Raw genomic sequence first — 24343 nt, 5'->3', positions numbered from 1 at the left:
AAAACCTCCCGCTCTCTCAAACAGAGAATTAGTGAACATAGAAGTTCAATCAGGAGAAACGACGGATTATCCAGTCGCAGTACACTTTTAATGACCTTTCTACCTTAGATTTTGTGGCATAGAGAAAGTTAAGATATCAGAAAGGGGAGGTGATATTAATAATACTCTGAGTAAAAGAGAATGTTTTGGGATTTTCACCTTGCAGACATTATTTCCTAAAGGACGTAATGATGAAATGCCTAAGTATGTTATGAATTTGAACATGAATTATGTGCCTATTTAAGATTACGCTGATGTTTTTCCTACGATGTACCCAATGATTAATGAAAACTTGCTATGTCCTCATTGTGGTTTTACAGACGTGTTTAAGATGTAATATTCATGAAATGCACATGATTATATTTGGTAGCATTTATTTGTTTTTCCTTTGCCTCCAACCCATTTGGATGTGAGGAACGGATGTGGGTGGGGCCAGGTCTACATAAGGGTGCTAATTTAAAATAAAATAACAAAAGCTCTGACGGGGGCCGTGAGGCAGATACGTTAGCTTATTAAATATCAGTGATACTATCAAGAGCAGTGATAGTATCAAGAGCAGTGATACTATCAAGAGCAGTGTGCGGTTTCTTTTTTCCTTGAAAACAACTCATTTGCTCCAATGTAAGTCAGTCATAAACAAAAACTAATTAAAACATTTTACCTACAGAAGCATCCACACATTTTTCCCAAAGCAATCCATTTGACCTACTTAATTTCATCCCAACTTTATGGTGTTTACATGAGGAGCAAAATTCTCAAATGAAAATTGTGCACTTTAACTTTCACCAAAATCTTCCATTGATATCAATGCATGATTAGAGCAGACGTTCGGGTTTAAGCACTACTTTTACATTAGCATTTGGCTCAAAACTTATTTACATCATAACAAACTAAACTCAAAGAAAAGGGCATCTACCCAGAACGGTGGCCTGAAACATTTGAGTTGCATGTCTCCATAAATACTCACATGCTTCATCAAAACCATTCACACCTGTGCTTCACCCTAACAGATATGTCTCAACATGATCCACAATCATCCTCAGCCTTAATTCTTTTTTCTTTATGGTGTCCACTGTATTTCCATTCACAGGCAGTCCCTCTTGTGCCCCAGGTTAAAGGGTTACTCTCTGATCCCCATCAGCAGCTTCAGTAAGTGGGCCTCCATCACCTGTTGAACTGGTCAGAAAAGAGAGACGTGTTTCAGCCATAGCCTACTACTGCACAGAGATATCATGCAGAAATTGAGGTTTTAGAAGTTAGAAAAAATGAAAAGCAAATGTCTGAAAGTTTGGTGAGTATTGAGCAAACAAAAAAGGCAAGTATCTGGTAGGGTTCATTAAATGTAAATAGGAATGCTAGTTAGTTAAAGCTATCCTCAAACTGAGAAAATATCATTGAATTACAGCGCCAAAATACCGGCATTTTAAACGTTAAATCTCTGTTCATACCATAGGACAAACATCCAAGTCATGAAATCTTAACAGCTACTGGGCTTATTTTAAGCATGGTTTGTAAAGTGGGATCTGATACCATAACAGATGACATGTTTATCCTTGGCATACACAGCACTATAAAAAAAAAAGTTGACTTCTGATCCTAGTGGAACCAGTGGACCAGACTGTTAGAATCAGAGGAGATCCTGTTAAGATGGCCTCATTTGCATAATTGTATCAAAACACATAAATCTGATTGTGGAAGAGGGGATGTGGGGGGGGGATGTGGGGGGGGGGGGCAGGGCAAGGATTACTGTTATACACAGACTAGAAGGAACTCACCAAATACCCTTGTATTTCTTTAAACATATTCCAAGATAGTAATCTCGCTGCACAATATCTTCATGAAAGTAGACCGGGCATAACACAAATGAATAAATGCTATATTTCCACTTTATGTATGTATGGCTAGATTACAAGACCTCTTTAGTCATGATATTTGAACTTGTTCTTCATGATGAGAAGTATCTAGCCTAAATATGATCTGCATGAGATGCATATTTGTATACCATTCCTATGGCCCATTGCCACAGCCATATCCATAGCGTTGAAGCCAGAGTCAGACTCAATGGTGGGGTCGGCGCCACTTTCTGTGACAGGAAAGGATGGAAGATGTCAGATTACAGACCTGCCTGGATCAACACAGCCTAAATATAAGCAATATATCTCATCAAAATCAGTGCAGACCAAGCTTTTAACACAACATATTGTCTCAGTTAATAAAAGTCATAGAATCATCATTCATCTACAAATTGACAGTTGCCACCAATGCGGCTGGTTAGTACAGTAAGTCTGCTGAATGGAAGGTCAGTCAGGGCTTCATTTCTTACTGTACATGCTCCTGCCCCTCAGTCAGGCAGTTCTTACCTAGGAGAATTTCCACACAACGCAAATGGTTTCCATGGACAGCGTAGAGAACGGGAACCCCTCCGTTCTGAAACCGTAAGAGTGAAATCTTCAACAGGAACAAATGTTGCTCTATGATTGGTTTGACATACTGTACATTAAAATTAAGCCATACACAAGAATACAGATGAAAATCCTGATGTAACATTTCTACCCAGTCATATTCATTGACATCCACGCCACAGTCGATGAGCATCTTCACGATGTCTGTGTATCCCTTGCTGCAGGCCAGAGACAGAGCGCTCTCTCTGCCTTTAGCCAACAGGTTGGGGTCCGCTCCCTAAAGGAAGAGGACATGGAAGAGACCATTGGTGAGAAAAGCATCTGGGCTAAACGGATTCAACAATACATACTGCATACAGTATGTTAATGTTATTTGTGGTGTTTTCCTGTCTTATGTACATTTTAGGTAACAGTATCTGACTGTATGCTGCATATCTCTGAAATAGTAATTTGCTGGGTTGTTACACTACATCACCAAAAGTATGTGGACAGCTGCTTGCCCAACATTTCATTCCAAAATTGTAGGCATTAATATGGAGTTGGTCCCCTCTTCGCAGCTATAACAGCCTCCACTCTTCTGGGAAGGCTTTCCACTAGATGTTGGAACATTACAGCAGAGACTTGCTTCCATTCACCACGAGCATTAGTGAGGTCAGGCAGTGATGTTGGGGTACTAGGTCTGGCTCGCAGTCAACGTTCCAATCCACCCCAAAGGTGTTTGATGGGGTTGAGGTTATGACTCTGTGCAGGCCAGTCAAGTTCTTCCACACCAATCTTGACAAACTATTTCTGTATGGACCTCGCTTTTGGTACTGGGGGATCGTCATGCTGAAACAGGAAAGGGCCTTCCCCAAACTGTTGCTACAAAGTTAGAAGCACAGAATCGTCTAGAATGTCATTGTATGCTGTAGCGTTACAATTTCCCTTCACTGGAACTAAGGGGCCTAGCCTGAACCATGAAAAACAGCCACAGACCATTAGTTCTCCTCCACCAAACTTTACAGTTGGCACTATGCATTCAGGCAGGCAGCATTCTCCTGGCATTTGCCAAACCAAGATCCGTCCATCGGACTGCGCCAGAGTCCAATGGTGGCAAGCTTTACACCAATCCATCCGACACTTGCCATTATGCATGGTGATCTTAGGCTTGTGTGGCTGCTCAGCCATGGAAACCCATTTCATGAAGCTCCCAACGAACAGTTCTTGTGCTGACGTTGCTTCCAGAGGCAGTTTGGAACTCGGTATTGAGTGTTGCAAACGAGGATAGACAATGTTTACGTGCTTCAGCACTAGGCGGTCCCACTCTGTGAGCTTGTGTGGTCTACCACTTTGCGGCTGATCAATTGTTACTCCTAGACTTTCCACTTCACAATAACAGCACTTAGTTGACCAGGGCAGCTCTAGCAGGGCTGACATTTTACGAACTGACTTATTGTAAAGGTGGCATCCTATGGCATTGCCACGTTGAAAGTCACTGAGCTGTTCAGTAAGGTAATTCTACTGCCAATGTTGTCAATGGAGATTGCATGGCTGTGTGCTCCATTTTATACACCTGTCAGCAACAGGTGTGGCTGAAATAGCCAAATCCACTCATTTGAAGGGATGTCCACATACTTTTGTATATACACCACTTCAAAAGTTGGAGGTCACTTAGAAATGTCCTTGTTTTTGTTTTTAAAATAACATCAAATTGATCATAAATACAGTGTAGATATTGTTAATGTTGTAAATGACAATTGCAGCTGGAAATGGCAGATATTTTTATGGAATGTCTAAATAGGCGTACAGAGGCCCTTTATCAGCAACCATCACTCCTGTGTTCCAATGGCATGTTGTGTTAGCTAATCCAAGTCTATCATTTTAAAAGGCTAATTGATCATTAGAAAACCCTTTTGCCATTAAGTTAGCACAGCTGAAAACTGTTGTTTCTGATTGAAGAATCAATAAAACTGTCCTTTAGACTAGTTGAGTATCTGGAGCATCAGTATTTGTGGGTTCGATTAGACTCAAAATGTCCAGAAACAGAGACTGGTGTTTTGCGGGTTCCATTTAATGAAGCTGCCAGTTGAGGACTTGTAAGGCATTAGTTTCTCAAACTAGACACAAATGTACTTGTCCTCTTGCTCAGTTGTGCACCAGAGCCTCCCACTCCTCTTTCTATTCTGGTTAGGGCCAATTTGCACTTTTCTGTGAAGGGAGTAGCTTCATTAAATAGTACCCTCAAAACACCAATCTCAACGTCAGTGAAGAGGCGACTCCAGGATGCTGGCCCATTTTGCCATTTTGCCCATCTTAATCTTTTCTTTTTATTGGCCAGTCAGATTGGGCTTTTTCTTTGCAACTCTGCCTAGAAGGCCAGCATCCCTGCCGGACTTACGATTACTGATAGTTAGCTAATACGTCTAAGGAAATAAAGACGAAACTCAACTGTCTAGCTAACGTTATTGTTAGCTAGCCCAAGATAGGCCCGCTCTTGGGTGAATTAGAGCTGTTCTTTGCAACTCTGCCTAGAAGGCCAGCATCCAGGAGTCGCCTCTTCACTGTTGACGTTGAGACTGGTGTTTTGCGGGTACAATTTAATGAAGCTGCCAGTTGAGGACTTGTGAGGCGTCCGTTTCTCAAACTAGACACTAATGTACTTGTCCTCTTTGGTTTTCTAAAGATCAATTAGCCTTTTAAAATTATAACATTTGATTAGTTAACACAACATGCCATTGGAACACAGGAGTGATGATTGCTGATAATGGGCCTCTGTACACTGATGTAGAAATTCCATTAACAAAAAAAGCCATTTCCAGCTACAATAGTCATTTACAACGTTAACAATGTCTACACTGTATTTCTGATCAATTTTACGTTATTTTAATGGAAAGAAAAAAAGTGATTTTCTTTCAAAAACAAGGACATTTTCTTTTTTCTTTTTTCAAATATTTTTATTAAACACACACACAAGAATGGTGTATAGGTATACATGACAGGTATACAATTCTTATCTAAACATAAAAGAGCATACAGGAACAACAAGACCCAGAGTTCTGGGTGCAGAACAAATAATACAAAACACTACATACAAAACGAGGACACGTAGAAAGAAAGAGGGAAGATGTCCCCCCCATCCCCTATTCCCTCCCCTCCCCACTGCTCAGGTGGCAGGGCCAGCACGTGCTGCCCAAAGGTAGATTAAAATATTACAATTGAGAGTGCGTTAATAAGTACAAATTCACAGCGCCGACTTGTCCAAGTAGGAGAGGAAAGTCTGCCAGACTTGATCAAATGTTGATCATTTATTGTTCAGAATATATCTAATTCTTTCTAAGTGTACAGTGTTTGCCAATTCACTGAGCCATAATTTGGTAGAGGGCGCTTCTCTCCTTTTCCAAAACAACAAGATTAGTTTTTTTGCCGAGATGAGACCATACGAGATTAGTTGTTTTTGGGGGTTGGTTAATCCGTTTAGGGACTCAGATACACCCAGGATTATCAGAAGCGGGTCTGGATCTATTGAAGTCTCCAAAACTTCAGAGAGGATCCTAAAAATTCCACACCAATAACCATGCAAGCTAGAGCATAGGGCAAAGCAGTGGAGTAGTGTACCCTGCGTAGCCTGACATTTATCACATGTAGGGGATGTGTCAGGAAATATCCTATGCAGTTTAGTTTTGGAATAGTGTAATCTGTGTAATACCTTGAATTGTATGAGACAATGTCTGGAATTAATGGAGCATGTGTGGATATACTCCAAGCTCTCTTCCCAGTCTGCCACTGAGATGTCAGTCCCTAGTTCTTCCTCCCATTTTGCCTTGATGGCATCAGTAGAAGGTGTGCTAACAGATTGAAAAGCATCATATAGACGCGATATCAGTTTCTGAGGTGGGGCATATTTTTATGCATCCGTCAAACATGGAAGGTTTAGCATTCCCAAATGTTGGGAGGTGTTTTCTAACGTAGTCTCTAATTTGTAGGTATCTGAAAAAAATGACTTCTGGGAAGATTATAAGTTTCCCTCAGCAACTCAAAAGGAAGCAAAGGTCCCTTCTATGTATAAATCGCCTATGGTACTTATCCCCAACTCTCCCCATCGCTCAAAGGTGTTATCAAGGTTAGAAGGGGCAAAGGAGGGATTCCTGGTGACAGGGAGCATGAATGACATTGGTCTAAGCTCAAAGTGGACTTTAATTTGCTTCCAGATTCAGACTGTGCTATGTATAATAGGATTGTTACAATAAAGTGACATCTCCAGATTGACAGGCGACAAAATCACAGCGCCAATAGAGAAGGGGTGACACTCCTCACGCTCCATACTAAGCCAGCTGGATGCCGGGAGTACGTCATCCAACAGAAACGTAACAATGCGGAGGTTAGCGGCCCAGTAATAAAATATAACATTTGGGAGAGACAATCCTCCTTCCATCTTGGATTTGCAGAGGTGTTTTTTACCTATCCTGTGTGTTTTATAATCCCAGATGAAAGGATTGATTATTGAGTCCAGTTGTTTATGAAAGGATTTAGGTATGAATACTGGGATGTTCTGATATAGGTAGAGCAGTTGTGGGAGGAAGACCATTTTAATGGCATTAATTCTTCAGAGCAAAGAAATTGGGAGAGTTCTCCAAAATAGTATGTTTGCTTTGAGTTTTTGTATCAGAGAGGGGAAATTATCTTTAAATAGTAAGGAGTATTGTTTGGTAACTACAATTCCTAGGTAGGTAAATTTTTCTGAAGATAACTTGTTAAGGTGTTTTGCGACCGTATGGGCATTAATTCACTCTTGTTCCAATTTATTCTGTATCCCGAGAAGGTACCAAACAAATTGATCACATCAAGAATAGCTGGGATACTAGCCTGGGGTTCTGTTACATAGAGGAGGATGTCATCTGCGTATAGGGAGATCTTATTTAGAGTATCTTCAGTATTATAGCCGTGTATTGCTGCATGAGATCTAATCGTCTGAGCGAGCGGTTCGATAATTAGGGCGAAGAGCATAGGCGACAGCACACAACCCTGCCTTGTCCCCCTGTTGAGGTTAAATCGGGGCGACAATGATTGGTTAGTGAGTATTCTGGCACAGGGGTTCCTATATAAAAGCTGGATCCAATTTATGAACCTATCTCCAATATTACATTTCTGTAGGACCTTGAATAGATAGGGCCACTCAACTTGGTCAAAGGCCTTTTCGGCGTCAAGAGATATGACGGGAAGGTCCACGTTGGGTAACCTCTGAGAGTACATAATATTGAAGAGGCGCCTGAGATTGAAGAATGAGTTTCTGTTAGGGATAAAGCCGGTCTGATCCGAATGGACCAATTTGCCAATTAAAGTGCTAAGCCTGTTAGCCAGAGTTTTTGCTAAAATCTTTTGGTCTGTATTAAGGAGAGATATTGGTCTGTATGACCCTACCTCTTCTGGATCTTTACCCTTCTTATGTATAACTGTAATGAACGCTTCGTCCAAAGTAGAAGGGAGAGCGCCATCCTCATTGGCCTGAATCAACATTTTGTGCAGATAGGGAGAGAGCGTGTTGCTGAATGTTTTATAGAATTCACCAGGGTATCCATCTGGGCCCGGGGTCTTGCCACTCTTTACAGATTTAATTGTTTCTCGAATTTCATCAAGAGATATTTCCTTATTCAGGAAGTTAGAATCTTCCTGGTTCAGGGCAGGAAGATTACAGTCCTCCAAAAATGTTTGCATAATTAAGGGGTTAGGATCCGCTTTAGATGTATATAGAGTCTCATAAAACTGCTGGAATCTGTCATTGATGTCTTTGGGGGAAGAGAGTAATTCCCCAGATGCAGATTTAACCCTGTGAATCATTCGGTCACTCACATTTTTTCGAAGTTGTCTGGAGAGTAATTTGTGTGGTTTGTCACCAAACTCAAAATATTTTTGCTTGGCATAGAGAAAAGATTGAGCAATTTTAGCTGAGAGAATCTGATTATATTCTAATTTTAAAAGAGGTAATTTTTTAATGGTTATCCATAGATGGGTGGCTAGAATTCTCCCTATCCAGTAAGTGAATTTGTCCCTCTAGTTCTTCCAGTTTTCCTCTGTTTTGCCTACTCCTGGCAAGCCTGAAAGGAGATGATACAGCCTCTGAGATAAGCCTTCAGTGTTTCCCACAATAATGCTGGGGAGGTCTCTGTGTTGTCGTTGGTATCAAAGAAAAATGTAATTTGGTCTTTAAGATATTCACAGAATGTTGGTTCTGTGAGGAGCTGAGGATTAAACCTCCAGACCCTCTCGTTTGGTACAATGTCACCCAATCTCAGGGAGAAGGTGAGTGGACTGTGGTCCGAGATTATAATATCATGATACCTCACATTACAGGTATAGGAGAGTAGTCTAGCATCCAACAAAAAGTAGTCAATTCGAGTGTAAACCTTGTGAACATGAGAGTAAAAGGAGTATTCCCTACCCGTAGGGTTAGCGATCCTCCATATATTAAATACGTTTGAATTTTTGTAGGTATTCAAGAATTCGCTTGAATAGGAGGTAGGGGTTCGCCGGGTAGAGGATCTATCCAAATATTGGTCTAGCACACAGTTAAGGTCCCCTCCAATGACCAGGTTAGTATGGGAGATATCTGGAATCAGGGCAAGGACTTGTTTGAAAAAAAGAGGGGTTGTCAATGTTTGGCCGATAGATATTTAGTAGAGTTACTGAGGTAGAGTGGATTTCTCCTATTGCGATCACATACCGACCCTCTTTATCCGCAATAGTGGTTTTATGTAGAAAGGGAATTCCTTTCCGTACCAGAATCGCTGTGCCTCTCGTTTTGGCAGAGAAGTTCGAGTGATACACTTGCCCCACCCACCTACACTTAAGTCTGCTATGAAAGTTATTCTGCAGATGGGTTTCTTGCAAAAATATAATATCAGACAAGAGTGCTTTCAAGTGGGCTAGGACCTTGCCCCTCTTAATTGGTTCGTTTAAACCCTTGACATTCCAGGAATTAAATCCCAACTATACGTTCACCTCTCACTATCCTAGAACTTCTACTAACATATGAACTGAGGAGGCTCCCGCGAGTTAAGTGTTCAGTTAGCATCTAATAAACCTAAACCGAATTAGTTGCAACTTAAACATATTCCGCATTTAAGCGTCATCCTGGGTCAATCCCAGAGATAAGCAAGATATAGCCTCAAGATTATATTGCTAAGCACTGCCGGCCAAAAAATAAACCATCCGCAACAGACATAGTCAGCCGTACCTTTACATACTGTGGGTCAGGAGATCGGAACAAGGATTTGTTAAATTAAACGTTTCCCCCATAAAATAAAATATATATATATACATACATACATACATACATACATACATACATACATACATACATACATACATACATACATACATACATACATACATACATACATACATACATACATACATACATACATACATACATACATACATACATACATACATACATACATACATACATACATACATACATACATACCCACACAAAAAAAATCATATATAAAAATATATATTTAAAGAATATGTATATACATCATATGCACACACATACAAACATTCATACCCCAGAATAACAATCTACACTGATTTAAAATATACACATGCATAATATTAAAATGCTAAGAGAAAATAGTAATAAAGTACAAATAGTAATTATATGTACACACACCTACACAGCTATTAGCACTACAGAGGGCTGGTGGGACTCTAGTCGGGAGAGAGGCCCATGGCTAGACAAAGGCAGAACGGCACAAAACATCAACTTGCTAACCAGGTGTCTGCCCCCTCCCAACCATCACCCCCAGTCCCCTGCAAGCAATAAATAAATGGTATGGTAGTAAGAGTAATGTAAGGATTGTAAAATAAATAACGAAACAAGTGGGGGAATATAAGTATATCCGTCCGAAGGTGTCAGTGATCAAACCTGGAAGTAAAAAATATGCATCGCTGAGCACAGCCGGGATGAAAGTGAATTTAACGTTAAATGAGAGCTCTGACCGCCATCCATTGGTCTGCTCAGCGTCTTACATGCTCGGTAGCCCTTGTTGAGCCCGTTTAATACGTTTTCACCCAATATGGTATAGTATGGATTCGAGTCCATGAGCAGACCCTAATACGCAACAACAAGGCACTCTAACCTGTACGGGGGATTGGTGTATATCCCCGGATAAACTTCTCTGCGTCCAAAACCGAGGAGAGACAAATCTTCTCACCGGAAGGCGGGGTAATTCTTAGTCTTGCAGGGAAGAGTAAGGCTGGGCGAAGATGGAGTTTGTAGAGTTTGGTCATGACATCTCTGTAGTCGGCGCGATGCTTTGCCACATCGGGCGCATAATCCTCATAGACACGGAATGGATGCCCTTTATGTGACAGGTTGCCCCTCATTCGACCTTCATGCAGGATAAGATCCTTGGTCTTGAAACTGACAACAGATTATTACTGGGCAAGGACGTTGACCCGGTCCAGGCACTGGGACAAGGGAGCGATGTGCGCGGTCCAGCTGGGCATCCGAATCCAAAACATCCGATTCCATTGCATCCTTCAATAGTTTGGCGAAGAAGTCGGTGGGGCGAGAGCCTGCCTCTATCCCCTCTGCCAGACCAACAACGCGAAGGTTATTACGTCTGGATCGGCCCTCCAGGTCCACCACTTTCACAGAAAGCCTCTGCACAGTATCCTGCAATGACGTGCATAGCTTCTCTAACTCGTCGATCCTACCAGCATTGAATTCAGAAGCTTTCTAAAGGTCCACAATACTCTGGCCATGCGAAGCGACCGTTCGAATGATGCTCTCGATTTTGGTGTCCAGTTCAGCAATAGTGGCCTTAAGATCCTCAGCTATAGCAACACGTAGCTCCCCCAAAGCACGGGTAAGTTCTGTAAGTGTCACGTTGTTGCATGTGCCTCCCGCCATGTCTGTCTTGTTGTTTAGTGGGGAGTAGGCCTCCGCTGTGGATTTATTGTCCTTTGGTCGCTTATTACTCGGCATTTTCATATAAAAAGTTACAATCTTGTATTAGAAAGAAACGTTTGTTGTAAAAAGTAGGTTAAATTAGATTTATTTTATTTTTTTAAATTGCAGGAGCCTCTCACGCACAGCCGTTCACTCCAACATGCTAGCTCCGCCCGTCCTGAGGCTGGTAATTCTCAAAACAAGGACATTTCTAAGTGACCCCAAACCTTTGAACGGTAGTGTATGGTGCATGTCTCAACATGTTATTGTTCTTACGTTCTGGAGCAGGAACTCTACGACAGCTATCTGTCCGTGTGCTGCGGCCCACATCAGGGGGGTGAAGCCTTCCTCATCCTGCAGGTTAATCACTGTCTCTACAGCGATACAAACATCAAAGCGGTCAGTAACATGTTTCACATATTTCTAGTCAACCTGTGAAGCCCTTTATAGACATTTGAGTAAATGTTATTCTTATCTTACCAACTGTTAATTATGTGACTGTTCATGGTTGTAACGAGCCCGACATCAATATACCATTAACAAACAGATATAAATACAACTCCACCCTGAGGGACATTGCCACCTTGTTCAATCCTGCTGGCCAAGAACACCATTTCTCCCTGTGCTGCCAGCTGGTGAATGGACAGGGCTGGAAAGAAGGCATAAGTCACATGTCAGAGGTCAAGCAGCCATAATTCAATGTTAGAGTCAAGTACATTTTAAGTTGTAGTCTATGTTTAAGAGGGTAAGTGACATGTGACAAACTTTTTTAGTTTAGGATGAGCTCAGGTACTTACAGTGGACTAGAAGGGGAGTGGAGGACACCTCGTTTCCACGGTGCTTGTTGGTGAGTGTTGTCGACTGTTTGATGGGGGAGAAGTGTTTGGTGGTGGATGGGGTGTAAACATGACGCACTTGTATCCCTGGTGAGGGCGACGTCTGAATATTACACTCGGCTGAAAGAGGCAAAAGAGATATAGCAGCAACCATCAGCTCAGCTCAATTGAGGAGCAAAATATCTCCTCTGATTTTCTGGTGTCAAATATGGAAATCACATTGTAATAATAAAAAGTGTGCATCAACACTTGGTAGTCAGTTGGTACCTTTAAATAAAACAGACGCCACCTCCAAGTCGGAATTGACCTGGTCCTGGATGTTTTTGCTGTCCTCCTCGTTGAGCGACTTGACGAACCTTGAGCACACGTTCATATCAAAGCGGTTGGGCAGGATGAACTTGATCCCCATGGCCACGTTCTGTGCACCTGTGTCGTCCACACTCCCACCCGGGTGTTCCGACTTGATGTTGCTCATATCTGGCATCACACATATCCCCTCCATCTCTTCAGAGATCGAACTGGTCCTACCTGCTACTGAACCTGTGTCCATGACCGAGGAAGTGGCACAGTGAGTCAGAGGGTCAACTCTGCGCTGGGTGGATGTGATCTATCTGGTAAATAAACGCTTTGATCACCACATCCGGTCTCCAATAGAAGATGCGTCTAAAAGCCTTGAATGGATACAAAAGCAATATCAGAATGTTGTAAAGTTAATTCAAGTTAGTGTGTGCCTATGTCATCAATTTAAGCATGTAAAGCTGATCTCTTTTGTACAACAATCATGAATTACTGTCTAAGTGTCAACAATGAAAATAATATAAAAATGGGTAACGTTAGTGATGTTATGCATAAATCCAACAGGAGAGAGTGGGGTTGTAAGTTAACAGACAATGATCATTCCTAAATAACAACATGCGTAAATAACAACATGCGTGTACAAACAAGTTCGAAAGCTTATATTCCGCATCAGTTGAGACTAGCATTGTCTATGCAACTTGCTATTTTTGAAAGAGCTAGCTAGCGAATTCTTGGACCTTCAACCAAATTCTGTTCGACTTACGAAACCCAACTGTCTAGCTAACGTTATTGTTAACTAGCCCAAAATATGCCCTCTTGGGTGAACGAGAGCTAACTAGCTAACCAAGTCTGAGGTATTTCTGTCTTTCTGGCTTAGTGTTAGCTAGCTAGCATGGTTAGCTAGCTAACAGACCCAGCAGAATCCCTTACAAGCAAACTAACGTACTGATTACAAGCACAAATGAAACCGTAGTAGGGTGAGTCACAATAATACATAATGATATCTTACCTAGTAACACATTGTGTAATGTTCGCCGGTGTTGCAGCGATTTGACAGCTGGCTTTGTGCTTGTTTTGATGTTTCTCGCGCATGAGCAGTTTCTTCAGATCAATGTTTTTTTTCTCCACATGTGACAGATTTAATTGTAAAGGTATGGGTGAACGATGCTATTCAGAAAACAATTATTTATTCTAGTGAAAGACCTATTAAAACAGATTTTTGTATTTGAACTTAAATTAATGGATGAATTGGTTAAATGAATTACACAAAAATAACCACCTCTAAATTAGATACAAGCTACGGACTAAAAATGTGGGTAGAATATTGATATTTCCAAAAGGCCCCATGTAGGCCTATGCATCAAAATCGTTGAGGCTTTGGGAACCTGTATTTTTACCTGTGTCAGTGCCAAAAACCTGAATCATGTTGAATTAAAGTTACCATGACATTTTGCAGTGTTTGTTTAATCCCTTTCAATACAAAATGTTGACTAATAGATTGGGCTACACTCACACCGGTTACACTGCTGTGAGACTAGAGATCAGTTTGGTCAAATGCTAAAAGTTAGTTTATGCAAAGTTATTTTTCCAAGTCCACAGGTTCTTTAGAACAATAATGACATATTTTCCTTGACCTACATGTATCAAATGAAATGTTTCATTATTAAATTTATCAAGGAAAATAGAACCAGGCAGAAGTGTGAAGTGGGATCCTTATCTCTCCCAAGTGGTCATTCTCTCTTTCTCCCGTTACCCATCTGTCTATCGCCTCCTTTGAATTTCATGCTGTCACAGTTACCAGCCCTTTCAAGCTTAACATCCTTATCATTTATCGCCCTCCAGGTTCCCTCGGAGAGTTCATCAATGAGCTTGATGCCTTGATAAGCTCCTTTCCTGAGGACGGCTCACCTCTCACAGTTCTGGGCGACTTTAACCTCCCCACGTCTACCTTTGACTCATTCCTCTCTGCCTCCTTCTTTCCACTCCTCTCCTCTTTTGACCTCACCCTCTCACCTTCCCCCCCTACTCACAAGGCAGGCAATACGCTCGACCTCATCTTTACTAGATGCTGTTCTTCCACTAACCTCATTGCAACTCCCCTCCAAGTCTCCGACCACTACCTTGTATCCTTTTCCCTCTCGCTCTCATCCAACACTTCCCACACTGCCCCTACTCGGATGGTATCGCGCCGTCCCAACCTTCGCTCTCTCTCCCCCGCTACTCTCTCCTCTTCCATCCTATCATCTCTTCCCTCTGCTCAAACCTTCTCCAACCTATCTCCTGATTCTGCCTCCTCAACCCTCCTCTCCTCCCTTTCTGCATCCTTTGACTCTCTATGTCCCCTATCTTCCAGGCCGGCTCGGTCCTCCCCTCCCGCTCCGTGTCTTGACGACTCATTGCGAGCTCACAGAACAGGGCTCCGGGCAGCTGAGCGGAAATGGAGGAAAACTCGCCTCCCTGCGGACCTGGCATCCTTTCACTTTCACCTCAGTACCTCCAGGCTCTGATCAGGCCCTACACCCAAATAAGGGCACTGCGTTCATCCACCTCTGGCCTGCTCGCCTCCCTACCACTGAGGAAGTACAGTTCCCGCTCAGCCCAGTCAAAACTGTTCGCTGCTCTGGCTCCCCAATGGTGGAACAAACTCCCTCACGACGCCAGGACAGCGGAGTCAATCACCACCTTCCGGAGACACCTGAAACCCCACCTCTTTAAGGAATACTTAGGATAGGATAAAGTAATCCTTCTCAACCCCCTTCCCCCCTTAAAATATTTAGATGCACTATTGTAAAGTGGCTGTTCCACTGGATGTCATAAGGTGAATGCACCAATTTGTAAGTCGCTCTGGATAAGAGCGTCTGCTAAATGTAAATGTAAAATGTAAAAGTGTGGTATGTGTTTATTTAATCTTTGATTTGTTAAATGTTATGTTTCTAATTTCATCCTAAAATGGAGTGGGAAAGGTACAGTATGTATAAATGTATATGGTACCATTCAGATCAAATAAAAAACATGCATTGACCTAGCTTGCTATTTTAAGTGTTTCCTTTGTGCTGTAAAATCTGTTCATCTCGCCATTTGAAGTGTGTAATTTCTGCTTGAATAATCTGGAATTACGCATTTGTTTGAGGCGGTCAGAGGTTCTCCTTCACTGGTCAAAGTTGCAAAATGCTCATCTGATTTAGGGGGATATGACAAATATTTCACTTTAATCTGTCAAGTCCTGCCTTAGAGTGTATGCTTAAATTAACCACTGTTCACTTTTGTTTTTGTCCAGGTGTTTGTACAGCCAGACCCCTGTCCGGATCAGGGAATTTGGGGCACATCTCTCTATTCCAACCGCTAGTATTTACTATGCATTTGGCAGCGATTACAGGCTTGAGTCTTCTTGGGTATGGCGCTACAAGCTTGGCATACCTGTATTTGGAAAGTTTCTCCCATTCCTTCTGCAGATCCTCTCAAGCCCTGTCAGGCTGGATGCACAGCTATTTTCAGGTCTCTCCAGAGATGTTCGATCAGTGTTCAAGTCCAGGCTCTGGCTGGGCCACTCAAGGACATTAAGGCTTGTCCCGAAGCCACACCTGTGTTGTCTTGGCTGTGTGTTTAGGGTCTTTGTCCTGTTGGAAGGTGAACCTTCGTCTCAGTCTGAGGTCCTGAACGCTCTAAAGCAGGTTGTGCTGCCACCACCATGCTTCACTGTAGGGATGGTGCCAGGTTTCCTCCAGACATGACGCTTGGCATTCAGGTCAAAGAGTTAAATCTTGGTTTTATCAGATAAGATTATCGTGTTTCTCATGGTCTGAGAGTCTTTAGGTGCCTTTTGGCAAACTCAGAGTAGGCTGTCATGTGCCTTTTACTGAGGAGTGGTTGCCGTCTGGCCACTACCATCTGACCACTCCACCATAAAAGCCTGATTGGTGGAGTGCTGCAGAGATGGTTGTTCTTCTGGAAGGTTCTCCCATCTCCACAGAGCAACTCTAGAGTTTTATCAGTGTGACCATCAGGTTCTTGGTCACCTCCATGACCAAGGCCCTTCTCACCTGATTGCTTAGTTTGGCCGGATGGCCAGCTCTAGGAAGAGTCTTGGTGGTTCCAAACTTCTTCCATTTAAGAATGATGGAGGCCACTGTGTTCTTGGGGACCTTCAATGCTGCACACATTTGTTAGGTCCCTTCCCCAGATCTGTGCCTCAACACAATCCGGTCTTGGAGCTCTACGGACAATTCCTTCCACCTTATGGTTTGTTTTTGGCTCTGACTTGCACTGTCAACTGTGGGACCTTATATAGATAGGTGTGTGCCTTTCCAAATCATGTCCAATCAATAGAATTTACCACAGGTGGACTTTAATCAAGTTGTAGAAACATCTCAAGGATGATCAATGGAAACCGGATGCACCTGAGCTCAATTTAGAGTCTCATAGCAAAGGGTCTGACTACTTATGTAAATGTGATATTTCAGTTTTTAATACATTTGCAAAAATATATAAAAATCTCTTTTCACTTTGTCATTATGGGATATTATGTGTAGATTGATGTAACAAAAAAAGTAATACATTCTTAAGTAAGGCTGTAATGTAAGCAAATTGTGGAAAAAGTCAAGGGTTCAGAATACTTTCCGAACAACCATGCTGAACAATTTACTAAATGGCCACCGGACTATTTCTATTTACATTGACCCCCCCTCCATTTGTTTTGTACTCTGCTGCTACTCGCTGTTTATTATCTATGCATAGTCACTTCACCCCTACCTACATATAAAAATGACCTCAACCAATCTGTACCCCGCACATTGACTCGGTACCGGTACCCCTGACTACATGGATGTTATTGTTATTTTATTGTGTTAATTTTGATTATTTTTTACTTTAGTTTATTTGGTAAATATCTTCTTAACTTTTCTTGAACTGCACTGTTGGTTAAGGGCTTGTATTTCACGGTAAGGTCTGCACTTGTTGTATTCGGGGCATGTGACAAATAACGCTTGACTTGATATGGCTAGGGCACTTACAATGCAGCTCACTTAGCTCATAAAATGTATGAATAATTGAATAACATTTTTGCAGGACATGGTTATTAGTTTTGGTCAGGGATCAATAGGCCTATAGACAATAAGTATTATTAGATTCCTCTGTCTGTGGAAATCTGATTTGATACAAAGGATCAACAGCTAAATCAAGCAACTATCAACATATATCATATCACAGCTTTCTTTCTCTGGGTTATGTCTGAGTAATACAGATTGTTTTGAATGGTCATGGTGAATAGTTTGTTAACAACCCATTCTAGTCAGGTGTTTTGTCACAACAATATCTGGGTGTTACTGGTAATACGCCTTCCTGAAACTAACTGTATGCAAATCACAAGACATATTAAATAGTCAATGACACATTCATTAGGCTACATAATTTCCTCTTAACCAGAAGATGCCTCTCTAGGAAAGCAAGCCATGGTAGATTTAATAGATCCGTTTCACCTTCTATTCAGTGTTGGTTGACTTCTATTTCTTATGTGGCCTTGCTTTCATTGTTTGTTTATTTTTAGGTCTGCAAAGCTGCTGCAAAGTGGAGATTTCCTGACTACATGATTAGGCTTTGCTGCTGTGCTGTATGAAAACAGTTTTCAAGCCCCTGGAGTATTTGTGCATTTCATTAGGCCCATAATCTCCACTATTGACATACATTAAGTAACCTCTAACCTGTTTGCTGTTTGTGCATACTTTCTCTTTCTACATGCTTACACACAAAGAAAGCAAATATTATAACAATGCACTCACAATGATGTATCACTGTAGTGTCACTTGAGGCCTCACACCTCAATTTAAAGTGAAAAACACTGTTCATCCAAGGCACATTGTGCATGTCTAAAGTAGAGATTACCACTACTTGAAAACTGATTACCCCTACATCAATGAAAAACATGAACTTTAGGTCAAAAGTCAACTATTTCATACACAATATATTCCATACACTTATAACATGCTGTCTGATCAATGAGAAAAGCCTTGTAGGTCTAAAATAAGTCTGAACATGAAAAATCGAGAATGAGAGAAATGGTTTCTTTTCCAGCCTTCTATGAATAAAAATGTACAGCATCCCAAGAGAGATAGGGATAACTTTTACACTGTTTCAATTAAGTTAATGAACCAATTGCACCATCACAGGATCCTCTTTTGTACTGTTGTTTAGTTGTCTGTTTTCAGAGTCTCTAATGAGGGAGATCAGGGGTTGTGGCCTGCCACTGGCGCAGTACGGGACACCTGGGGATCAGCAGGATTAAAAGCTTCCAGGTCAATAGCATGGAGCAAATCACCTCGCTCCAAAATCTATGTCACCTATCACACGCAACTCAAGCCCGAGTCACCTTATTTCCCCAGCATGCGATGAACAGTCACACGATAAGTCTGCCCTCCTGCTGTGACTATAACTCATACACCTCACACCATCTACGGAATAGCCTACTGACTTGCATGTTAACTCAGCTAACATTTGAGTCATTTAGCAGACACGCTTATCTAGAGCAATTTGGGTTAAGTGCCTTGATCAAGGGCACAGTGACAGATTTTTCACCTAGTCGGCTCTGGGATTCAAACCAACAACCTTTTGGGTTACTGGCCCAACACTCTTAACCACTAGGCTACCTGCCACTTAGCTATTGAAAGAAGGATGCCGAGTTAACCGCACCCCTCTACCAGACTGAATGATGTCTAGTTAACCGCAACCCTCTACCTGACTGAATGATGTCTAGTTAACCGCAACCCTCTACCTGACTGAATGATGCAGAGTTAACCGCAACCCTCTACCAGACTGAATGATGTCTAGTTAACCGCAACCCTCTACCTGACTGAATGATGCAGAGTTAACCGCAACCCTCTACCAGACTGAATGATGTCTAGTTAACCGCAACCCTCTACCTGACTGAATGATGCAGAGTTAACCGCACCCCTCTACCAGACTGAATGATGTCTAGTTAACCGCAACCCTCTACCTGACTGAATGATGCAGAGTTAACCGCAACCCTCTACCAGACTAAATGTGTTACATCTGCCCCTGCCATGCCCTCTACTTCTCATCCTGTGTCTCCCTAACCTGCCGCCACACCCCCAGTGCTCTCTCCCTCTGTGTGGGTGTATCTGATTGTGTGAGGGGAGACAGGTGTGCTGGAGTCAGAGCAGATCCTCACCAGCTGCAACCTGTTTCATAATCAAGACCTCTACAAATACTCAGCCCTGCCACTTCTATGCTGTCAGATTATAGCCTCTGCTCAGTCAGTCTGCAGGGCAAGCCAGTTGTGCCTGCATAGAGCTTATTATCTTGTGGTGCCTGGTTCCCCTAACCTGATCCTGCTTTTCTCTCCACCACAGTTTAGTTCGCTCTGACTCCGGTCCCTGTCGCCAGTCCCATTCTCTCGTAAATCCTGCTTCCCTGCCCTGGATTCCGCCTCGGACCTGCTTACCCTGCCCCTGCTTCCTTTGCACCAGCCGCAGCCTCAGTTCCTGGTTCCCTGCTACACGCCCGAGTATCCCATGGCCTGCAACCCCCCCCATCCATCACTTTTCAATAAATACCTCATCACTGTCTGCACTTGGGTTCACCTACTCCACCCCGCGTAACAGAATGATGTTAAATCTGATTATTGGTGCACAATCATGTATGTGTCTGGAAGATGCCACAACCACAATTTACTGTGGATGTGTCAACAAAACCAACATTTTGCTGATGCAGAAACCAACTGGGACCCAGGCTAATAGAGAACTGTGTTTTTTAAATAGTGTATGACAAATACATGTGAACAACATAAACATGTCTTAATTTACTTAACCTTAATAAAAAATAAAACATGTCAATGGATGTAAGATGAAGTTCAACTGATCTAAATGTAAGTTTTTACCCAAGGTCTTTACTCAAGGTTGTACCGGTGTTGGGTAAATGGGGGTATATCTGCAGCTAGGGCATTTGATCCCAGTATATGATGTCATCTAATGACCACTGGGGGACAGTATAGACCAATTTGACATACCGGCACTTGAATCGAGTTCATAACGAGTAACTGAACTAAACTTTTTGCTATTGAACGTGTCTCATACAATGAGTTGGCAAATCTGATTGTACTAACAACATATGAAAGTGTAGTTTTGTCTTTAAACCAAAAATATTAAAAAAGTTAATTTTTCAGATGCTGGGTATAAGAGAAGCCTCTGAGAAAACAATGTATTATGCAGTTATATGTCATCATATGCACATGTTGGCCTTTGGCAAAAAGAAAAAAAACGATTATTCTACAGGTAGCATATAAATCATGTTGCCTGCAGATGGCAGACCCTGTTAAGTCTAATCACCTTAATGAATTAAGTGTTGTCAGAGATGGAAGAGGAAGCGAGACACCCCACTCACTTTTTTTCTGGTTCAATGAAAGTCAATAAACTAAGTAGACCAGACCCAGCTGCTATTGCATTTGTGTTTTTTCTCTCCAATGGTACACGGACTGAGTGAACTATCTTCATCACCACCTTTGGTGTTGCCATACATTTCACACATTTCTTCATTAACTCAGCTGAATAATTCCTGCAGCCAATTTGGGTTACAAGCTATCTTCAATGGTACAACTGCAGTGGTCTCTGCCTGGTCTTCAACTGTTTCCCCAGCCCCCCTATGCGTTGTAGGAATACTCATAGGCTGATGTTAAATGATGCTTTTACTGCTGCTCCTGTTGCTGTTGCCTATGAGCTGTAGCCTAAACTAAAGATATTCTCCATTCAATATTAGTCCATGGCTAAAGAGCAGGAAAGGCGGGCACTCCATTTGGTCTCCCTTTCATTTCCTCCCCTGTTGCTATGGGCACTAGTACGAGTATGACCTTGTATACACGAGTGCAGCAACAAGTTAGTGGAGAACAGCAAGGTATCTGTTTTCAGTATGGTTGGGGGTTGGAGGCTCCAAGACTGGTCACTTATAGTGGACCTTATGGAAGGCCAAGCAGAGCAATAGAAAGTGCAACATTCACTACCCATGCATATTTAGTGTTTTGGATTGCATACTCATCCAGCTACACTTGGAAATAAACTGTTCCATACAGATTCATTCTTATGTTATTACTTATTAATGAGGCTACCATTTTACCATGCAATAGGCTACTGTAGCAAAACAACCGTTTTTGGGAACAGTTTTAACATTTTCAAAAGACTATTGTCTCTTCAGAAGGCAGTGATAAGGGAAACTATTATATTCAATACTATTGTACTATTCTATTCTATTCTATGTACATGGCAAACAGACGCCCACTCATCACAACCTCACCTGTGTAGTTGCGTCATTTCTCCCATCTCATCCAGGTCTGTGGACACGTGACGGTGTTATTGTGGCTCTCGCAGTGGACGGTGAACGGGCGAGGAGAGACCTGCCTCTTCACGGATAGAGGAGGGGCTGGAGGGTGGCACGGGGTGGAGGGCAGGACGGATTGAACGAAGCCTGGCAGCCGTGCTTTGGAAAACCCACTTCTCCAAAAATAAAGTTTGACTACATTCTTCTTACCGAACGGAAGACTTCACAGAATAGTTCGCTTATTTTTCTCCGTTTTTTTAACCATTGGGGAAATGACTAAACCATCAGACTTTTAGGAGAAAATACATTGGAAAGTGTCGCTCAACTTTCCACACAGGAAGCAAGGTCTAACTGCAGATTGCGGACGACTCAGGTAATGTCAAATCCGAGAACACTTGCGCTTTACACCTACTCTTGCAAAAAATATATCCAGACAATATCGAAACATAGCCTACACGTAGGGGATGTTTATTTTTCAACATTGATGAAGGGATTCTTGAAAGGGATTCTTGAAAATAAGTCACTATTATCTAACATGTCTAAAAGTTGTTGAGCAGAGGATAGAGGTACAAGATGAAGATGCTGAACGAACGTTACTTGCTTTCTGCATAGCTTTCTGATGCCACTCTAAATCCGAGCACTTCTCGTTCAATAGGACATTGGCATAGTTCAGCTGACTGCGTCTATAGAAGGATGATGGTGTTGATACAATGCCTTATAAATACATAATCACACCGGTATAATAAAGTGTCGACTACTGCTGAGGTTGGGCTCCCTCTCTCTAGAGTCTAGTTCCTCTCAAGGTTTCTTCCATACCTCTGCAGTTATTTGCCACGGACATCCTGCGCTGTTCTTTCTGGGTACTTCGGTCCAACCAGGTTTTTGTTCATCACTTTGTAACGAATACAATACAATAACAAAAAAATGTGTCAATTCCTAATGTATTGTTAGGGAAGGTCATTGGTTCCGTTAGCCTGGATAAGGATCCATGTTTGAGAGTGTGGTGAAAGTGTTTATAAGGCATTGTGTGTATTGTTGATAATCTAAGAGCTGTTTCACTTCCTCGTATGAAATGATATCCTGTTGGTGGCCTGGACTGACCTGGCGTGAGAAGGTTATTTTCCACATTCTCTGGTTCACTGGAGAGGAAGGAGGAGGAGGAGGAGGAGAGGGAGGGGAGGGGAGGGGTGATAGATGATAATGATTGTTTTATTTAGATAGGGAAATGAGGTGTAGAAGAAGGATATGGACGAGGGGGAGGGGGAGAGGAGAAGGATGATGAGGGGAGGAAGGAAGAAGGAGGATGAGAGGGAGGAGGAGGGGAATGGGGGGAGGAGGAGGATGATGATGAGAGTGAAATGTTAGATGATTGTTTGATCTGTGTAGTTGTTCTGTCGGAAAATAGGTAGAATATTCTATTGAAACCTGCTCCTTAATAACATAAAATAGATAACGTTTCCACAACCATAAAATTCATCATATTTCCATATCAGATATCTTATAAAAGGTTGCAAAAAGTGAGCTAATGGAGCACTTATGAGGAACACAAACAGTTAAGCCGTAGTTTTAATAGTTTATACTGTCTACAAAAATCGAATCAAATCACATTTTATTCATCACATGCTTCGTAAACAACAGGTGGAGACTAACAGTGAAATGCTTACTTACATTACAGGCCCTGACCAACAATGCAGAGAGAAAGAAAATAGAGAAATAATAGAAAAGTTAAACAATTAATAATTCAAGTAATAATAAATGCACAACGAGTAATGATAACTTGGCTATATATACTGAGCAAAAATATAAACGCGACATGCAACAATTTCAAAGATTTGACTTAGTTACAGTACATATAAGTTAATCAGTCAATTGAAATAAATAAATTAGGCCCTAATCTATGGATTTCACATGACTGGGCAGGAGTGCAGCCATTGTTGGGCCTTGGAGGGCATAGGTCCACCCACTAGGGGGCCAGGCACAGCCAAGCAGAATGAGTTGTCCCCAACAAAAGGGCTTTATTACAGACAGAAAAACTCCTCAGACGATCCCGCAGGTGAAGAAGCCGGATGTGGAGGTCCTGGGTTGGCGCGGTTACACGTGGTCTGCGGTTGTGAAGCCGGATGTGGAGGTCCTGGGCTGGCGCGGTTACACGTGGTCTGCGGTTGTGAAGCCGGATGTGGAGGTCCTGGGCTGGCGCGGTTACACGTGGTCTGCGGTTGTGAAGCCGGATGTGGAGGTCCTGGGCTGGCGCGGTTACACGTGGTCTGCGGTTGTGAAGCCGGATGTGGAGGTCCTGGGCTGGCGCGGTTACACGTGGTTTGCGGTTGTGAAGCCGGATATTAAGGTCCTGGGTTGGTGCGGTTACACGTGGTCTGCGGTTGTGAAGCCGGATGTGGAGGTCCTGGGCTGGCGCGGTTACACGTGGTCTGCGGTTGTGAAGCCGGATGTGGGGGTCCTGGGCTGGCGCGGTTACACGTGGTCTGCGGTTGTGAAGCCGGATGTGAAGGTCCTGGGTT

The 24343-nt window shown here is 42.4% G+C and overlaps 2 protein-coding genes across 11 annotated transcripts in view; one reads left to right on the top strand and one right to left on the bottom strand.

Moving 5' to 3' along the window:
- Nucleotides 1–396: 396 nt before the first annotated feature.
- Nucleotides 397–22726, bottom strand: ankra2 (ankyrin repeat, family A (RFXANK-like), 2). 3 transcript variants are annotated; one of them, XM_046290235.1, is made up of 9 exons: nt 21804–22726; nt 12480–12883; nt 12174–12332; nt 11942–12025; nt 11653–11750; nt 2593–2718; nt 2400–2466; nt 2042–2122; nt 397–1215 (listed from the first exon to the last, which is right to left on the bottom strand). In XM_046290235.1, exons 2-9 carry the CDS (start codon nt 12760–12762, stop codon nt 1160–1162), a joined length of 954 nt encoding a protein of 317 aa, XP_046146191.1. In that variant the 5' UTR covers nt 12763–12883; nt 21804–22726; the 3' UTR covers nt 397–1159. The 3 variants fall into 3 exon arrangements, with proteins under 3 accessions (XP_046146191.1, XP_046146190.1, XP_046146192.1); XM_046290234.1 differs by lacking the exon at nt 21804–22726 and adding an exon at nt 13519–13670; XM_046290236.1 differs by lacking the exon at nt 21804–22726 and adding an exon at nt 13519–13670 and having other exon boundaries at nt 11960–12025.
- Nucleotides 21904–24343, top strand: part of LOC123989309 (rho guanine nucleotide exchange factor 28-like) — a 129068-nt gene continuing 126628 nt past the window's right edge. For 7 of the 8 annotated variants that reach the window (XM_046290232.1, XM_046290228.1, XM_046290233.1 and 4 more), the window contains exon 1: nt 21904–22200. The gene's annotated coding sequence lies outside the window, so the exon portion shown is untranslated. The remainder of the gene's footprint in view (nt 22201–24343) is intronic. The other variant, XM_046290227.1, reaches the window with a different exon arrangement.

The sequence above is a fragment of the Oncorhynchus gorbuscha genome, linkage group LG11 (assembly GCF_021184085.1).
Source record: "Oncorhynchus gorbuscha isolate QuinsamMale2020 ecotype Even-year linkage group LG11, OgorEven_v1.0, whole genome shotgun sequence".
Taxonomy (NCBI): domain Eukaryota; kingdom Metazoa; phylum Chordata; class Actinopteri; order Salmoniformes; family Salmonidae; genus Oncorhynchus; species Oncorhynchus gorbuscha.
Note: the sequence above shows the minus strand (reverse complement) of the source record. Positions and strands in the feature narration are given on the sequence as shown.